The 17,869-nt window shown below is 38.2% G+C and overlaps 2 protein-coding genes and 1 pseudogene across 2 annotated transcripts; 1 reads left to right on the top strand and 2 right to left on the bottom strand.

Annotated features, from left to right (window-relative positions):
- The first annotated feature begins 959 nt into the window (after window positions 1–959).
- Window positions 960–2,609, top strand: LOC133744396 (snRNA-activating protein complex subunit-like). The gene has a single exon (XM_062172513.1). It carries the CDS (start codon window positions 960–962, stop codon window positions 2,370–2,372), a length of 1,413 nt encoding a protein of 470 aa, XP_062028497.1. The 3' UTR covers window positions 2,373–2,609.
- Window positions 2,610–2,776: 167 nt separating this feature from the next.
- Window positions 2,777–6,207, bottom strand: LOC133745211 (elongation factor 1-gamma-like; annotated as a pseudogene).
- On the bottom strand, window positions 5,493–10,216 carry LOC133745210 (putative pentatricopeptide repeat-containing protein At1g02420). The gene is made up of 3 exons (XM_062173233.1): window positions 8,022–10,216; window positions 6,752–6,906; window positions 5,493–5,631 (listed from the first exon to the last, which is right to left on the bottom strand). Exon 1 carries the CDS (start codon window positions 9,996–9,998, stop codon window positions 8,478–8,480), a length of 1,521 nt encoding a protein of 506 aa, XP_062029217.1. The 5' UTR covers window positions 9,999–10,216; the 3' UTR covers window positions 5,493–5,631; window positions 6,752–6,906; window positions 8,022–8,477.
- Between the last annotated feature and the right edge of the window lie 7,653 nt (window positions 10,217–17,869).

The following is a 17,869-nucleotide window of genomic DNA, read 5'->3' as shown; positions in this document are numbered from 1 at the left end:
AATGGGGTAAATAGACAAAAACCCAATGATCTTCAACAAAAACTTCAACTTTTCCTAGGAAGACTGGGAATATAAAAAAAGGATCACAATCTGGAAAGAAAAACAATATCTCTTCGAATTGTCAAGTTATAAAGAAGATTAGACCCAAGAGGCGTAAAAACTACGATCAAATTTGTTCTGATGAGGCTGACATATGTAATGGCATGGGGATGATGCCTCAGATTGGGATGATACTATTGCTTGCTTTGCACATGCAGTAAAGAAGATAAAGCTTTAAGTTGCTGGTTTTTCTGTCCAAACAAGTTGCCCCATGCATCTTGAGAATAAAAGAGTCCTCTAGGTTGCAAACAATTTCAGCCATGCCTGATCGGTAAGCAGAGAAGGGCTCAATGCATGACAACGCTACGTCCACTACCTTGCACAATCTTGTGCAGCATGCTATGCCTGGCTGCTATATATACAATATGCAAAATTTGGCTCAGATTAAGAGATGTCATGTAAAATAGAAAGAAAATTTGGTGGGATTAAGGAATGCTAAAGATTAATTGTTGGGAAATATGCTACCTGATCTGTAACTTTTGAAATAATCATGTCGATCTCTACAATTTTTTTTTTTGGTTAAATTTGCATTACTATATAGTAAGTTACTAAATAAAATTGTAAGTTTCCAACCTCATTCCAAAATAGTTTACCAGTCATCAACACCATATATACCCCATCACCTCCAATTTGAAAAGAAAGAGTTTGGTAATAATCGATGTCAAGTTTCAGAGAGAGATTTCCTAATATGATAAGGTTTCCTCACTGTCTAAGTTTATGGGTATGTTTTTTACTTTCTAGGTTGTTATTCCTTTTTCTATTAGACGTCATTTATTTTTCATTAGAATACCAAAATTTATATATAACTAGTTGTTTACCATTAGGTTTATAATCTCCGCCTACCTCTCTAATCTATACAGATGGCAGAGAGCGGCAAAAATGCTGGTGTTGAATACCAAGAAGCCACCAATGGCAAAAAATTTGATCGTGGTGAGGAGGAGCTTTCAGTTCCGAGAGGGGGACCCCTCTACGTTCATAATCTGATGAGTCCAATCACCAGTGTCCCTTTCTTCCAGTCTTCGATTCTCCAACAACTGCAGGATTTAAAGGTAGAAGTATCTTCAGTTTCATCTCAAGTTTCTGACGAAGACATCTCGGTGGATGAGCTCAAGATCATCAGTGAGGAAGAATTAGTAGATATGGCTATCAAGGAAGTACTTAAGGATGATGAAAAGGCTCCCAATGAAGGGATAGCAGATGACCTTGAGACATCAGATGATAGAACTTGTAAAAAGAAACCAAGGAAAAGAAAAGAAAGGGAGACAAATGCTCTTGAGGACACTTACAGGGACAAGAAGGTTTTTTGGTCACATATTGCAAAGAAGGTGGAGCATATTAAGAAAATCAAAGAAAAGCAGGATGAAGATAAAGCAGCTGTTACACTGCATTCATACAACCCTAGTCTGAAAATCGAGGGTCGCCGTGCTGTCACATCATCCTCAAGAACAATTGAAAGGCTAAAGCCCCTCAGGTCTGCAAGTTCAGCAGTAAAGGTAAAGTCATGCAGCAACAGTAGCATTCAGGACTACATACCTGTGCACCATCCAGAAGTTGCTCTTACAGTCGAAGTTTACCATAATGTGAAAATCTGGATCAAGACACAAGAATTCTTGATACTAGGGAGACAAAGCTTAACTGAATTGAGGGATAAGATATACTGCTTAACAGACCATGCGATGCGAAAAGATCCATCAGGATATTTCCTCATTGAGGATACATTCTACAATGATTTGCGTGACCCCTCGGCATTAGACTACAGTGAGCCTATACTTGATTGGCTTACAAACTCAAGAGATAATGCTCTTCAAAAATGGGAATCCATTTTAGGTGGAGCTAACATGCAAAAGCAGAAAAAACTAGCAGTTGTTGACGGTATAAAAGGCTCACAATTGCCACATTATAGAGTTATTGACATGCACAAGACAAAGTTTAGGGACTTGAAATTTCGACTTGGTGCTGGTTATCTGTATTGTCACCAGGGAGACTGCAGGCACACCATTGTAATTAGAGACATGCGATTGCTTCATCCGGAGGATGTACAGAACAGTGCAGTTTATCCGATACTGTTATTCCAACTGAAGCTACATGTACGGAAATGTAATGTTTGTAGGATATACAGAGCCACAAAGGTGACTGTAGATGACAAATATGCTCCGGAGAACCCTTGCTACTTCTGCGAGCAGTGCTATTACCTTCTTCACTATAAGGGTGATGGTTCTCTGCATTATCAGGACTTTGAAGTGTATGATTATCAGCACGATCAACCGCATTGATGCGTTGATGTCTTTGTAGAATGCCACCAAAGTACCTTCCTCTTCATGTATTTTATATTACTTCTCCTTTTATTCCTTGATTTGGCTGTCTCTGCTCGTCACAGCAATGTGAATACGAAAATTGGCCATCAATACGCTCATGAATGTGCTGTGCAATTCTGTAGAAATCGAATATCTGCATAGTATAGTTCAATATATGCAGAGAAAAGCATGATTGTATATATTGCATATGTATCTGAAGGTTGCACTCATCTGAATTTGAAATTAGCTGAACCAAGTCCATTTTTTTATTGAATACTTTGACTACAAGCCTGTTCTCCTTCAATGCCTAGGGATTTGATTATTCTTACATGAGGTATAGCAACTACTTCTCTATAGAGTTATTATTAATAAGCTCAAAATAATTGCGGCTGAAAGATGTTATATCATATGTGAACAAGATCCTACAACGACACAAAAGGGAAAGAACAGCAAAACAGTGTTTGAAACACAACCAGACTGAAAGACCTTCTAAAGAAATCCTGAACTGTTACATTAACCTCTTGGAAAAACCTATTCCCATCACTTGAAACATTTGGCATCCGACAATGGCTCCCCCTCAAAGGGCTCATGATCTTCAATCATCTGATTCACACGCTCTTTTTGATCCTCATCAGTGATATCAACCTTCCGCCAATCATACAGTTCCATGTCATAACACTCATCCATTATGAACTGGAGAATTTCTTGCCCGCGGAACAGCCACAAGCCCTTCACCTTGAAAGGAGGCTCAGAGCCAATCACCAACATCTTCCCAAAAGCATACTTACGAGCCAAATCCATTCGCTGTAGAAAACCGCCCACCTTATTCAGAGTCACGAATGAAACAGTATTTTCATCATTGTACTTGTACTCGCAGAACCAAAGAGAGTAACCTTCGGGATCATACATTTCCCAGAATCCTGCAAGAAGTGGGTGTCAATATAAAGTATACATGAAATTCTCTTCACGAACATTGACTTCATAACAAGAAAAGCAATCATGAAAACCTTAGAACTGGATGGCTAAAGACAGTTTAAATTCCTAGGTGCAAGGATAAATCTCATCCAGAAGGAAAAGTTTCCTGGCATCTGACAATATGTGTGCATTCTTAATTTCTTAGAGGAATCAAGTTCAAAAGCTGTCACATGCTTACATGTGTATTAATAGATATATAAAAAACTACAAAGAATGCATTCCTTGCCTAGCAATGAGAGAAATACTGAAAAGGTGAAGGAGAAACAGCAGCAGCATGGCAACAAGATGGCAAAGAGAGTAAGATGCAATAGCATGAGATGTGAAAAGGTCAATAACCAGTGAGAGAGGGTAACAAATGTTGATATACTGTGACTCAAATGTTCATATTTTGGGTGATTTGAAGTTATATAGAAAACCATGAATAAGTATGAACTTAAAACCATGGCAGAATATTTCCACTACGGAGACAGGTAATTTAGCCAATATAAAGCAACAACTGGAAGCTTCAACACTATCTAATGTAATTGAAGGTCTACTTTACTGACTTGCTCCTTTATTGAGGTCTGACCAAAATAAGGGTCGTACAGCTTTCTGTGAAGTGCTAGACACTATTCTTTGCTATATCTTACTATTAATTAAGCTTCGTTTCTCATCAAGAAGATTGGAACCAAAATAAGGCCACCAAATGGAAACACCAATAATGTAAAGAAGACTAGTACATAGCTACTACTGTTGGTCATAAAGCAACAATCATAGAAAATAAAAGTTCCATTTATTAAAGAGCACAAAAGTAACTGAACAAAAGAGAATAAACAGCATGGGACTCAGTACAAAATGGACCTAATATATTTTAGAAAAGATACAAATTGCATAAGAGAATGCAGGAGGATACTACATAGTATGTACTGGCTGAAAATGCAATACCACATTCACACTAGTGAGATTTGTGACAAAATGAAAACACAGTGTGCTAGCATGCATAGATTAACGAAGGTGATAAGGAATCACCTCTAACAGCAACCTCACGGAAGTTGGTCTTTGTGTTTGAATAAAGTCTTTTCCATTCATCCAGTATCATCTTGCTAGGAGGCAAAAGATCAAGAGGATTCTTTGCCTTGGTCTTGGGTGCCTCCTCTTCCTGAGCAGACTCTTCTACTTTAGGTTCTGTTGGTTCTTTCTTGGCCTCTTTATTCGTCTGAACCTTGACCTTTGTTTCTGCAGATTCCTTAGGATGTGAAGGCTTCATCACTAACTGAACAGCTGGAATAGATTCTGCTTGTTTCACCTCCCCCAATATCTTGCGAAAATTAGGAAGATTAACCAATGTCCAAAAGTATCTCTCAACATGAGGAAGGTAAACAGCATAACCCATACGCTGTTTCAACCATCACAACATATTGGCATCAATCTCCAAAGATGCAAAATCTATCCATTGCTCCACAAGGGCTGTCAAAGTGAAATAACAGCGTAAAGTGATTATTTTGGTATATCATCTGAAGTGTAAATAACCGACATTGGAAATCATTATCACGATCCCTGGTCCGTAGTAAATACATTTAGCATTACATGAATGACCTACAACTGAATCGTAAACATCAGTCCTACAACCTGAAAATATGACTCAGCTGACATTGTAACTCCAAAGTCTTCTCACAATGTGTGCCGGTAAAGATTTAACATTAATCCAAGAAAGATGTTTTTGACAGTTAAAAGAACTACCAAAGTCCACTTGGAATTTGTAATATACCAATGGGACCCTTAAGGAGACTTACTTTAGAACATCAAGTAGACATATAGAAGTTGTACAACTGAGAGAGCCTTTATTTGCTTACATGTTCAAATAAGGAAGAACCAAACAGAGTATTATTTGCCTTCAAGCTAGTAACTGCAGCAAGTGAAAACACACTGTCAAGTTCAACCTCTGACTATAATTCCTAGAGATATATTCAAAAACCTAAGATATAGTCCTCTCACCATAGTGTGCAATAGCATTGCTCTCGAAAACAGGACCAACAGGTGTTTCTAACAAAGGAACCTACACGTCAAAAGCCATTCCCGGTAAGCAAAACATAGCAAACATACATTTTACACCTGCAAAGAAATAAAGCTCACCTTCCCAATAGGGGGTCAATTTGAGAAAATTGGCAGTCTTATTGGACATCCCCATCTCAAAATTCTTCACCAATTCAAGGTTCACACGACTGTACTCGGCAGCAATACGTGCCTTGCAACCATTTTTATTGGTCTTCCAATCATGCAACACCTAAAAAGTAAAGCAAACACACATAAGTATCATGTACTTATAAATAGTAAGATACACACATTCTAACATACAATACTGTTCATCTACTATGTTCACTAATTCCAGTACTGTGGCCACTGTACAAGGTGGTGTAATGGAACAATGCCTCGAGTTTGTATCATAACCAGTATAAGCTTCCAAATGGAAAATTAAAGAAAACTTATATTCTTGAGCCATGGTTCACATCATCACTTCGAATGAATACAAGTGAGGGGTTTGATAAAAGATTCAATCCCATAACGCAGAATTGAAAAAAAGAAAATGCTTACCAGAGACATTTTGGGTCAACACTAATCTCCTTTCACAGAGAGAGAGAGAGAGGCATGTGGAACACGGTGATAGGTATCTCGCTTATGGTTCAGTAAAGACAAAAATAGAGGTTGTCTCTTTCTTTTGGCGGGAATAACAAAGCTTCTTTCAGAACCGAGTGTCAATACACCAGAGTTCGGATTGTCTTAAATACCCCTATCAAACTAAATTATAGGAATATAAACTCCTCATATTATGTGAGGGTAAAATCGTAGTAATGTCAGCGTATCTAGCTCATTCGCTGCCACTAACCCACTGTAATTGCAATTACCCAGAGATCTGATGGCATTATCATTTCTCAGGTGTATACCAGTTAACCCACAGCACTTTTCTACTGGTTTATTTGCTATGAACTTGCATTGGTAAAGCTATTACCTAATTTACTAGCTATTGTAGTTTTCTTTTTTTCTCAAATATATCTAACATAGAAGGTGAATCATTTGTTGAGAACAAATTGTATAGACTATCTTCAACTTTTTTTACTATCTGGTAACATTAGTTTGTTGTTCCATTAAATTGAAAAACGATTACAAGCTGAAAAAGCGCATGAAACACCAAACGGGAAAAACCATCACCCCACTTACAGCAGTGAAAATGCATACAAGTTTAGTTCCAGCATTGACCATAAGAAACCATCAGACATAAAAGAACCAACCCAAGATTACTCAGCTTGAAAGCTTTCGCCTCAGCACACAGCCACACAATGACATCTACAGACATGCTAAGATGATCAAGCAAACAGCATGTAATGCATTATGGTTAGGTCCCATACTTTGAGCTGAAGCGGCCTCCACTCTGCTGCACATGCTCAGGAATAACTGCAAGTGCACAAACTTCCAAGTCCTTGCTATCATCTGATGGGACAAAGGTTGTGAAAATGGCTCTGTTGTGATTTTGCCTCACAGATACAATTTCCTTACTGTAATTCTGTGAAAGAACATTATAATGAAATTTGCATTAAAAATTTTTTTACATGGAAATGAAACAATTAAGTATTCAGAAATTCAGCACAGGAAAGGCACCAGATACTTCAGAGAAAACATGAAAAGACCTGGGGAATAAAGAATAGCTCATAGTATATTCATGTCCATTCAATATTAGATGATGATGGTATCTTTGTTTGAACTTAGGTACATGACCTTGCAGGATAAGGGAGAAACAAAGTGAAATTTCACTTCTGTCATGCCAATAGCATCACAAGAATCAATTCTGGGGTTTGATTTGAGATAGTTCACAATTATAGACATCACTAGTTCCACTATGATTTGTAAATATATAATGCCATTAAAACAAATAAACATGAACAAGAAGTCAATGTTGATGACACCATTGACAAAAAACTGAAACAGATTTAACAAAAAAGAATCAAAATGAGAAAAAAGAGCTCTTAAATGGCAGTGTCGATAAAGGGTTAGGACTCATGAGGTGTTGCAAAAGCCACATTAGGAAACCAGAAAGTTCACAGGTAATGGTGTCGTAGTGGCAAAAGTTAAAGGATGTGTAGGACCAGAACGCAAGTCAGTAGTAGTGGGGGTTGTGGACTTGTGGGTATATAGCAGTCATGAAAGAAGATGACCCGAGTTCAACCCAGTATTTGTTATGTTCAAGAGCAGAAATAATAGAATATCTTTATCTTCTTCTCTTATAAGAAAACATTTTTCACATTAAGCATATATCTTAGGTATATGTATATATCTAATTTTGTAGAAGAAATACAAGTAGAAGAAATCCATGGCCTAGAGCTGAGACAAATACGAACAAGTAAAAGATGGATTGATCATACATAGAGAGATGTCTGCATGTAAGCGTGTATGTCTGGAATCTTTAGGAACAGGTTATATTTCAGCATGAAACATACTCCTGAGCAACTATTTGGATATAAATTCTTCAGGTAGTAAAGATTTTCATCAATACAAATGACTTTCACCAGAATGGAGCCTGCCTGATATATGCAATAGGAGAGACCGAACTACTTATATTTATGTAACAACAGCAGTAGCAAACAAACACATATGAAAAAAGTTGAAATGATAAGTTCTTACCTGACTCTAACTGGATACTTGTCTAACCGAATTAGAGGGAAGTTGGGAAATTAGTGGACAAGCAGTCTCAGTGGGTGAGCCAGCGACTTCACCGTGTTAAAGGCAAGTAAATAGTGACATCAGCATTTTTGAGACTCTGTAACTTTCCCAACCAGACTATAAATTGACAACTTGCTCCTTTTCATAAAAAATCAACAACAGAGAACCTAGTTCGAAGGCCCACCCCACTGGGCAAAATAGCTAGAATAAGTGCATTGCCTACCAATATAACCATGTCACAGGAAAAGGCCCAGGCCAACAAAAAGATCTGAGTGCCGAATCCAGATTCTTAGGAGTTAACACTTCACATGGAAGCTTCCGTAACCCAATTGTGTAAAGCACCTCTTTTGATATATCAATCAGCAATTTTCCAGCATTGCCAATTCATGACTTGACCCAACTCACCAGCATACTTTTTCAAGCAAGTGGTTCTGAGCGTGGTACCTCTGTTGACCTATCCATACTCTCAGGAAGATGGATTGAAGAGCCAAAAAGTGCCATTCTCTCTGTCAAGTTCTTGAGGGCCTCATCCTTGTTTGCCAGTTCCAGAAGCACCTTGATCCTTCTAAAGGAAACATTACTTGGCTTATGCCCTTTCTCCACCATCTGCAAGAAGCATGTTTCTGCTTCTGTTAGTTTACCCATATCGCACAGCAAATCAAACAGCACATCAGATACCAATATATAAGACCCAAAACCCCTCTCAACCATATCATTCCACAGCTGCAATGCCATTTCCACCTTTTCCAGCCTCCGAAACAACCTGATCAGGAACATGCACGACTGTGTATTAGGCAGACACCCAGTATGCATCATTCTCCCATACAAGCTCCAAGAGTTCTGCAAGTCACTTGACCAGAAGAAAACCCTAAAGAACAAATTGTAAGTAGTTGCATTTGGACTCAAACCATTACTTATCATCTCCTCCATCAACCCATTAGCATCACCAAGCCTCTTTGCAATGCAAAAATTCCTAATGGCAGCATTGTATGCTGCAACATCTGGGTAGCACCCAAGCTGCTTCATTTCCTTCAACACATCTTTGGCTTTATCAGGCTGACCAACCAACCCCAATCCCCCAATGACACAAGTATACGTGATTTTATCCGGTGATATATCCTCGTCGCGCATTTTTTCCATCACCTTAAACGCTTTCTCCATTTCTCTATTCTTACTATAAACATCGATCAAACAATTATACGAAACAATATCAGGTTTCAGACCCATCTCCCTCATCTCCTCGAAAAACCCCTCGGCTTCCTCCGATGACTTCCAACCCGATAACAATATATTAAAGGTCTGCAAATTCGGCCTAAAGCTCTGCTTCAGCTTATGATACACATTCCTAGCATCTGTCATACTCTTCTCTTGACAAAGAGTCCTCAACAACGCATTGAAACAAGCTGTGTCGAATTCGGGCACAAGCTTCTTGAACTTTCTAAAACACTCCACAGTCTCCCTAACAGAACAAACCTTAGCAATCCTAGCTAAAACAACCATCACAGTACGAGGAGTTATCAAATTCCTATCCTTATTCTTGATCTCAACCAAAACCCCCCACATCTTTTCGAACATTCGACTTCTTCCCAACATATAAAGCATTGTGTCCAGCGCAAATGTGGTGTGATAAAACCCTCTCCTATTCCCAGTGTAATTGAAAAACTCGAGAGCCTGTGAAGGGTTTCCATGGCTGAACCTAGCCCGCTTCAGAACCTCATCTATCAAATCATTCGAGAGGAAAACAGCACTCGATTTCAAGTTTTGCTTCAAGTTTTTGGAATGGGTGGAGCTACTGACTATGCGGTAGACAGTGTCGACGTCACTGTCGATTGGGGTTTGGGAAGAGAGTAATCGAGGGAGAAAGAAAATTGGGTTTTGCGGCGAGTACCTGAAAAATGGTGATGGGGATGAGATGGGTTTAGCTTTGAGTGCCATCATCTCCGTTGAAATAAAAGCTTGATTGACCCAGAAATGAATTGCAGCTCTGTTTTGCAGTTTGGCTGGCAGTATTGGACTGACCTGTGGAGAGAACACTAGGTTGCAATGAGATGGGCTGTAAAGCCTTGGAGCGTTTTGTTGTCCAGTTGAGGCGAGGGCTGCAATATAAGGATCCGCAATATGAACAACGGGACAATGGTGGGGATGCACGAGAATTCCACGTTAGCAGCAAAATCAATCCAAAAAATTGTGTTATAGGGGAGTCCTTCTAATGAGAGCCACTTTAATAAGGATTAGATGATGACTTTCTAATCAAATGGTTTAAGAGATCAACTTTTTAATTACATTACGGCAAATCAACCGTTAGATGTTTATGTATGCATGAGTAAATCACTTCTGAAAGTTTTTTTTTTTTTTTCAAATTGCTAATAGTTAAGGTACCGAATTAGATCAAATCAATGGACGAACTAAATCTGTCAAACATGAACCGTTCATGTTCATAATTGATAAATCATGATTATGAATGCCTTAATCATTTTTAATTTGGTTGAAAAATTGTATAGATGATCTACACATAAATATCTAAACATCTAACGGTTGATTTGGTGAAATGTGATCGAAAAGTGGGTCTCACAAAAAAGTCATCAACTAGTCATCATTTTAGTAGTCTTTATAAGAAGCTTTCCCAACATATTAGAGCATCAACTTCTTACAATAATAGCTCAGCTCTTTACAATCGTAGATTAGTTTTAGATCAGACTAAACTTAATTGTTACCAATACATGAAGCATGTCTATTTTTGAATCAAACTAGTTTAATTGATGTATTCATACATTTACATATAACATGGAAAGATCATTGTGGGTTTCTCTCCAAATGTATAACTTTCAGAAGGTCTGATCTTTGTCAGTCCGAGCCACCAAGAACAACCCATAGTAGATTGACACTGCCAGAGTAGCATATATTGCAGATACATTAACAACCACAAAAGAGGAGCACTTATTCCTTGATTCCTCCACATAGCAATAATCCTTCAAGGAATAAGATGCCATCGGTGCCCAGGTAGTGTTTGTACCTATTTTTGGTAAACCGGCCCGTAAATCAATTGGCCGATAGATGAGGAAAATATAGTGTTTTTATTGTTGATACTCGATAAAATTTCATATTTATGAGATTTTATTAGATATTAACTTTTGGAGAAGAAGTGAGAAGGGAATGAAATAACGGCGATAATTATTCTTTGGAATAAATAATGTCGAGATTTTGTTGATTTGAAGGCATTAGAGAGAATATTGCATATTTAAGAACAAATCAATATAATGGCACCGCAAGAAGAATGCAATTATGGTGCAATTAAGAAATTTATTACGCCTAATTGTATTTTCTTTCCTAAATGTTTTGTTTGTAAATAGTATAAATAGGAGGCATTTAGCTCATTGTAAGAGGTCCCCTACCAACACAACTCAAAATCAATACATCAAAGAAATCTTTTCATTCTTTCTCTAGCCTACTTTAATTTTTATCACTTTCTTTACCTTCCGCACTTTATCTTTCCTGCAATTTACTCTTCAGTCTCTTTAAATTTCATGCAATTTAATTAATTCGTATTTAGATTTTTGCTCTTTCACTTTTTGCACTTTACTTTTTGCAACCTATATAAAAAAATCAAAAAGAGAAGCAGCATCGGTGAAGACGCCGAAAGTCCTTGCAACAAAGGCAAGAGAACCCAGCGGCCGAGACGGTTCCTTCCTCGGCCCACAGTCACTTGAAATAAGTCAAGCGCAAATCTTATCAATACCTCGCTTGGCCAATTGGCCGCGAGTTGGCACGCCTGCGTATCAAGAAGGACAATTGGACCGCAAGTCCCTCGGCCTCTAATTTTGTCCGAGATGATTTTGAGGCAAACAGGTAGAGAAGGTCAACTGGTGTCGACATTGAGAGAAAGTCGTCAAGAAGACTCAGGCTGTAAATCTAGCTGCCTGTGATTAGAGAGAAAGTAGAGCGCTCTCATTAGTGTTTCTGTCTCGCAATATTTTTTGTTAGACTAGCACGAGATTAGACTAATAGACTTCAGAGTTTGTACGAGTAAGTTATGAGGTGAGGAGCATGAATTACTGTTTTGAGAAACTTTCCCTTTATATATTTTCCTGAAACATAAATTTTCTATTTCGGTTAAGAAACCAAATATACCTTCCAATTTTCTCCTTGACCTAATTCTTTTCACAACCCTAACTCAACCTGATTCGATCTCTTATGTCCGACCACCACTGCTCAAGCCATCGGTCGACAAATGATTGTCTTTTTTCTCCCTCCTTCGACCCATAGTTCTCTTCAGGTTCGATTCTTAGCACCCAATGAGAATCAACACTATTAAGGCATCGCGGACCCACATGACTCATTCGATCATATCTTCCTCATCCACCCACCGTTGGCCGTGAAACTACTTGGTCTCTAAAAACCTTTAATTGGTGATAAAACCGCTCAAGCCTCTTAGATCGATTCAATGTGTAGAGAGAGTATGATCGGTGTAAAGTTTCGAAACTTTCGAGGAGTTTTCCGACCAATCCACATCAAATTGATCTTTAGTGCATATATATAAATTGACAGCTGTGTTGTGGTGATCATATTGGCATAATTTTTTATTCTAGATTCGAAGGCGGAAATGGTGGTGCCTAGGGCCCACACACGGTCATTTGTGGAGGCACGTGCCACCTTCCCCTAGCCTTCTAGTTTAGCTAGTTAAGTCGAATTTGATATTACGACTATGTGACTATAATTTGATATACAACTTTGAACTTTGGTAATCGATCAGAATTCCATAGTTTCAAAATTTTAGGTTTCAATTTGTAACAATCTTGAATTGTCTTCATTTTTCATTAACACGCTGAAATCGAGCGTGTTAGGAGTTTAGACATAGCTTCCAGCACTCCATATTTGCTCACCGCTCCACTCTATGTAGCGATATCACCATCCAAAGAGAATTTGCCACATGTGTCTGATGCCCCAACTCTAGTTAACAATTTAAACAAATATTAACATTATTTAACTTTAACTACTTAATTAATGCAAAAAAAGAGAAAAAAGCGTGAGCAAACCGAGTGAAAAATCTAGAAAAAACCAGTCCCTGCCAAACGTGTTAAAAATGCTGATTGAGAATAAAAATTGCAGAGAATGATTCTCTATATTTTCATATATGTTTAGTAGAATGTGTTATAATTATATACAAAGGAAAAGAAAATTCTAGAGGCTGAGAATCATTCTATACAATCAGCCTATAATTACAACAAGATATGACAATATTAATTGCCAGATTTGTAACCTATCAATTACAATAAAATCCCAACAATTAGTCTCATGTAATCAAGCTAATAAATCAATTATATTCATTGTGACTTTCAATACTCCCTCTCAAGTTGGAGCATGAATGTCTAAAATGCCCAACTTGCGTGAATGTGAATGGAAAAGCGTAGCACCTAGGGGCTTGGTAAATATGTCTGCAACTTGTTGGGTAGATGGCGTATAGGCTGTTGCAATCACTCCCATTTGAATTCTTTCACGAACAACATGACAATCCATTTCAATGTGTTTAGTGCGCTCATGAAATACAGGATTTGCTGCTATATATAGAGCAGCTTGGTTGTCACAAACCAACCTTGCAGGTTCTGGATGATGTACCTGTAAATCTTGAAGAAGATATTTCAACCAAGTGAGCTCACAAGTAGCAGAGGCCATAGAACGATACTCTGCTTCTGCTGATGAGCGAGATACAACACTTTGTTTCTTGGATTTCCAAGAGATAAGAGAATCACCAAGGAAAACACAATAACCAGAAACTGATCTCCTTGTTGTGGGGCAACCACCCCAATCTGCATCACAATAACCTTTTAGCTTTAAAGAACTTTGTGATGGAAACAATAAACCCTGACCTGGTGTGCCTTTTAGATATCTTAAAACTCGTAATGCTGCTTCAAAATGGGGTTTTCTAGGTTGATGCATGAATTGACTGAGGATATGAACTGAATATGTGATGTCGGGCCTTGTGACTGTGAGATAAATGAGACGACCAACCAACCTTCTATATCGTGAAGGGTCTTTGAGAATCTCTCCATCTGTTGCAGTCAATTTCAAGTTCTGATCCATAGGAAATTTTGCTGGACGTGCACCAAGTAAACCAGCATCATCAAGAAGATCAAGAGTATATTTTCTTTGGGAGATAGCAATGCCTTTCTTAGAACGAGCAACTTCCACACCAAGAAAATATTTCAAATTTCCAAGGTCTTTGATGCGAAAGTTGTTACTCAGGAAATTTTTGAGATTATGGATGGCAGATTCATCATTCCCTGTAATGATCATGTCGTCAACATAAATCAAAACAACTGTAAATGAATTTTCATGTAACCGAGTGAATAATGAATAATCTGCCCTTGATTGTCGAAACCCTGCATTTTGTAAGGCATGTGCAAATGTTGAAAACCAATTGCGAGATGCCTGTTTCAACCCATATAAAGATTTGTTGAGTCGACACACCATGTTCTCCCCCTGTCGACGTAGACCTGGAGGTGGGACCATGTAAACTTCTTCAACCAAGTCACCATGGAGGAATGCATTTTGAACATCAAGTTGGTGCAATGGCCAATTGCGAACGGAGGCAATAGTTAAGAGGCATCTGACAGTAGTAAGTTTGGCAACAGGAGCAAATGTCTCTTTATAATCTAGTCCTTCCTTCTGAGTATACCCTTTGGCAACTAAACGGGCTTTGTAGCGTTCAATGGAGCCATCAGAGTTGTATTTGATTTTGTACACCCACTTGCAACCAATGGCATTTTTTCCCGGGGGCAAGGAGGTAAGTGTCCAAGTTTTGTTCTGTTCAAGAGCCAAAAGTTCTGCTTGCATAGCTTTCCTCCAGTTAGGATCAAGCTCAGCCTGAGAAAAGGTTGTTGGTTCGACAAGACTAGAAATACTAGCAACAAAGGAACGGTAAGATGGAGATAAAGCAGCATATGAAATAAAATGGGATAAAGGATAACGAGTACCTGACCCCGAAGAAGATGTTGACCTAGGAGCATCAGAAATAACTTGTGAGCAATGAAAATCACGGAGGAGTACTGATGGTTGACGCTCACGGGTACTACGGCGGGGCACAACTTCAGAAGGAGGTGGTGATGGGTCTGAAGGTTCATTTGGAGGAATGGTAGGTGTGGGTTCATTGGGAAGGGATTCATTTAGAGTGATGGTAGGAGGATTTGTAGTTGAAGGATCTGTGGATGAAATGATAATTGGAGGATCTGCAGGTGAAGTAGTGGTAGGAGGATTTGTATGTGGAGGTAGAGTGATGGTAGAAGATGGTTGAGAGACATCAGGTACAGGTAACGGTAACGTTGCATCATCGCGTAGGTCGTGTGGCATGGTGGAATAAGGAAACAGATTTTCATGAAAAACAACATCACGACTAGAGAAAATTGTTTTAGATGTTAAATCATACAACCGGTAAGCCTTTTGACCCAAAGGATAGCCCACAAAAATACATTTTCTGGCTCGTGAATCAAACTTTTGAGAAGGTTTAGGGTTAGTTGCATAACATAAACAACCAAATACACGGAAATGTTGGTACTCAGGTGCTTTTTGGTAAAGTACTTCAAAAGGTGAACGTTTTGAAAGAAGTAATGTGGGCAAACGATTAATAATATATGTAGCTGTTTGGACACACTCTCCCCAAAAAGTTAAAGGGAGATGTGCTTGGAAGCGCAAAGCACGGGCAACATTTAGAAGATGACGATGTTTGCGCTCAACAACACCATTTTGTTGGGGCGTTGAGGTGCAAGAATGTTGAAAAAGAATTCCTGAATCATTGAAAAATGAACGCATAGAAATGAACTCAGCACCATTATCAGCACGAATTTGTTTGACATTACGCTGAAATTGAGTTTTGACAAACGAAATGAAGGTTTTTAACAACCCTTGGGTTTCAGATTTAAAATGCATGAGGTGAATCCAAGTGTATCGTGAAAAATCATCAACAATGGTTAAAAAATAACGAGCACCAGTGTGAGAAGGCTCTCGATGTGGACCCCAGATATCACAATGTATTAAATCGAAAGGTGCACTTGTTGAAATAGAACTTAAAGGAAAGGACAACCGAGTTTGTTTAGCCATGGGACACACATCACAATGACAGTTAAAGTCAAAAGTTATACCAGATGTTGATTTTTCCAAAAATTGGGATGGTGCGGTAGATGGATGACCAAGACGACGATGCCACAAATCATGGGTAATAGAGACATTATGTGTTACGGGTGGTGGTTGGACTGCGGTGTTTTGGGACAAGTAGTACAAGCCATTGTGATGCTTCCCTATGCCAATCACCTTCTTCGTTGCCAAATCCTGTAAAACACAAAAATCTGGGTGAAAGAGGATAGTACAATGGAGTTGGCGAGTTAATTTGCTAACAGAAAGTAAATTGACTCGAAAGGATGGCACGCAAAGAACATTGTTAATAGGCAAATTTGAATTGAGTTCTATTGACCCAACAGAAGTGATACCTACGCTAGAACCATTGGGTCGGTTGACAAAAGAAGATTTTGATGATGATTTGTCAAAGAATTTGGGTGATGACACAATGTGGTTGGTTGCACCACTATCAATAATCCAATCTTGAGATTGTTGTGATAAAGAGCGAGCGGAATGACAAGATGGAAAGAATGTACCATTTTCTGTATCTGATTGAATTGGCTCGACCTCCATGAGATTCTTTATAGCTCCACATGTGCAAGGTGGAATATCATTGTTGAACACCAGTTCCTCCCAAATAGACTTCAACTTGGAAATAAGGGCACTTCTCGAAAGCTTTGAGTGATTCGCCATGCTGAATAGCTAAGATAATAGAATAACTTTCAAAAGGTGAAAATGTCTAGAGCAACCAAGATCGGGGCTCTGATACCATGTTAAAAATGCTGATTGAGAATAAAAATTGCAGAGAATGATTCTCTATATTTTCATATATGTTTAGTAGAATGTGTTATAATTATATACAAAGGAAAAGAAAATTCTAGAGGCTGAGAATCATTCTATACAATCAGCCTATAATTACAACAAGATATGACAATATTAATTGCCAGATTTGTAACCTATCAATTACAATAAAATCCCAACAATTAGTCTCATGTAATCAAGCTAATAAATCAATTATATTCATTGTGGCTTTCAATAAAACGCGATTCCAGAAATCCCTCAGCAAACTCAATTTCTCTATCTTTATATTATTTAATCAATTATTAATTTTAAATTTAAATGGTTAACTAGAGTTAGTGTAGCAAACACAAGTGGCAGATTTTCTTTAGGTGGTGATATCATCACAAATGGTGGAGTGGCGTGCAAGTTTGAATCTATATTTTAGCTGCACATTATTTATTTAATCTACTTGTATTGTATTTTGGTTAACTAATAACTATACCGCTTTGATTAGTGATTACTTATCTTAATGATCGATATTTTACCCTTTAAGGAAATACACTCGAGGCTTTATTTGGGTTCATGATGAAAGTAAAGAGAAAAAAAAAAAAAAAACCAACAAAAAAGGAAAAGAGAGGAGGTAGCGTCTGAAGACCTCAATTGAATCACTCCTTTTCAAAAAAATAGAGAATTTGCTTTTTCTTCCGTTTGGGATCCTATCCTATCGCCCGAAGTTGAATTCCAAGTTCCGGAAGACCTCTATTATCATTTGGGAACCTATCGCTCGAAATTGAATTCCAAGTTCCAACATAAAAGGAAGAACTCAATAATCAATTGATAACTTGTTTTCAAAGAAAGAAAGACAAAATCTTACGGCCACAGGTCAAGTCAATACTGGCAGCTCTCCGTATATACTTCCCATT

This window comes from Rosa rugosa, chromosome 4 (genome assembly GCF_958449725.1).
Source record: "Rosa rugosa chromosome 4, drRosRugo1.1, whole genome shotgun sequence".
Lineage (NCBI taxonomy): Eukaryota > Viridiplantae > Streptophyta > Magnoliopsida > Rosales > Rosaceae > Rosa > Rosa rugosa.
This window is presented reverse-complemented; position numbering and strand designations above follow the sequence as displayed.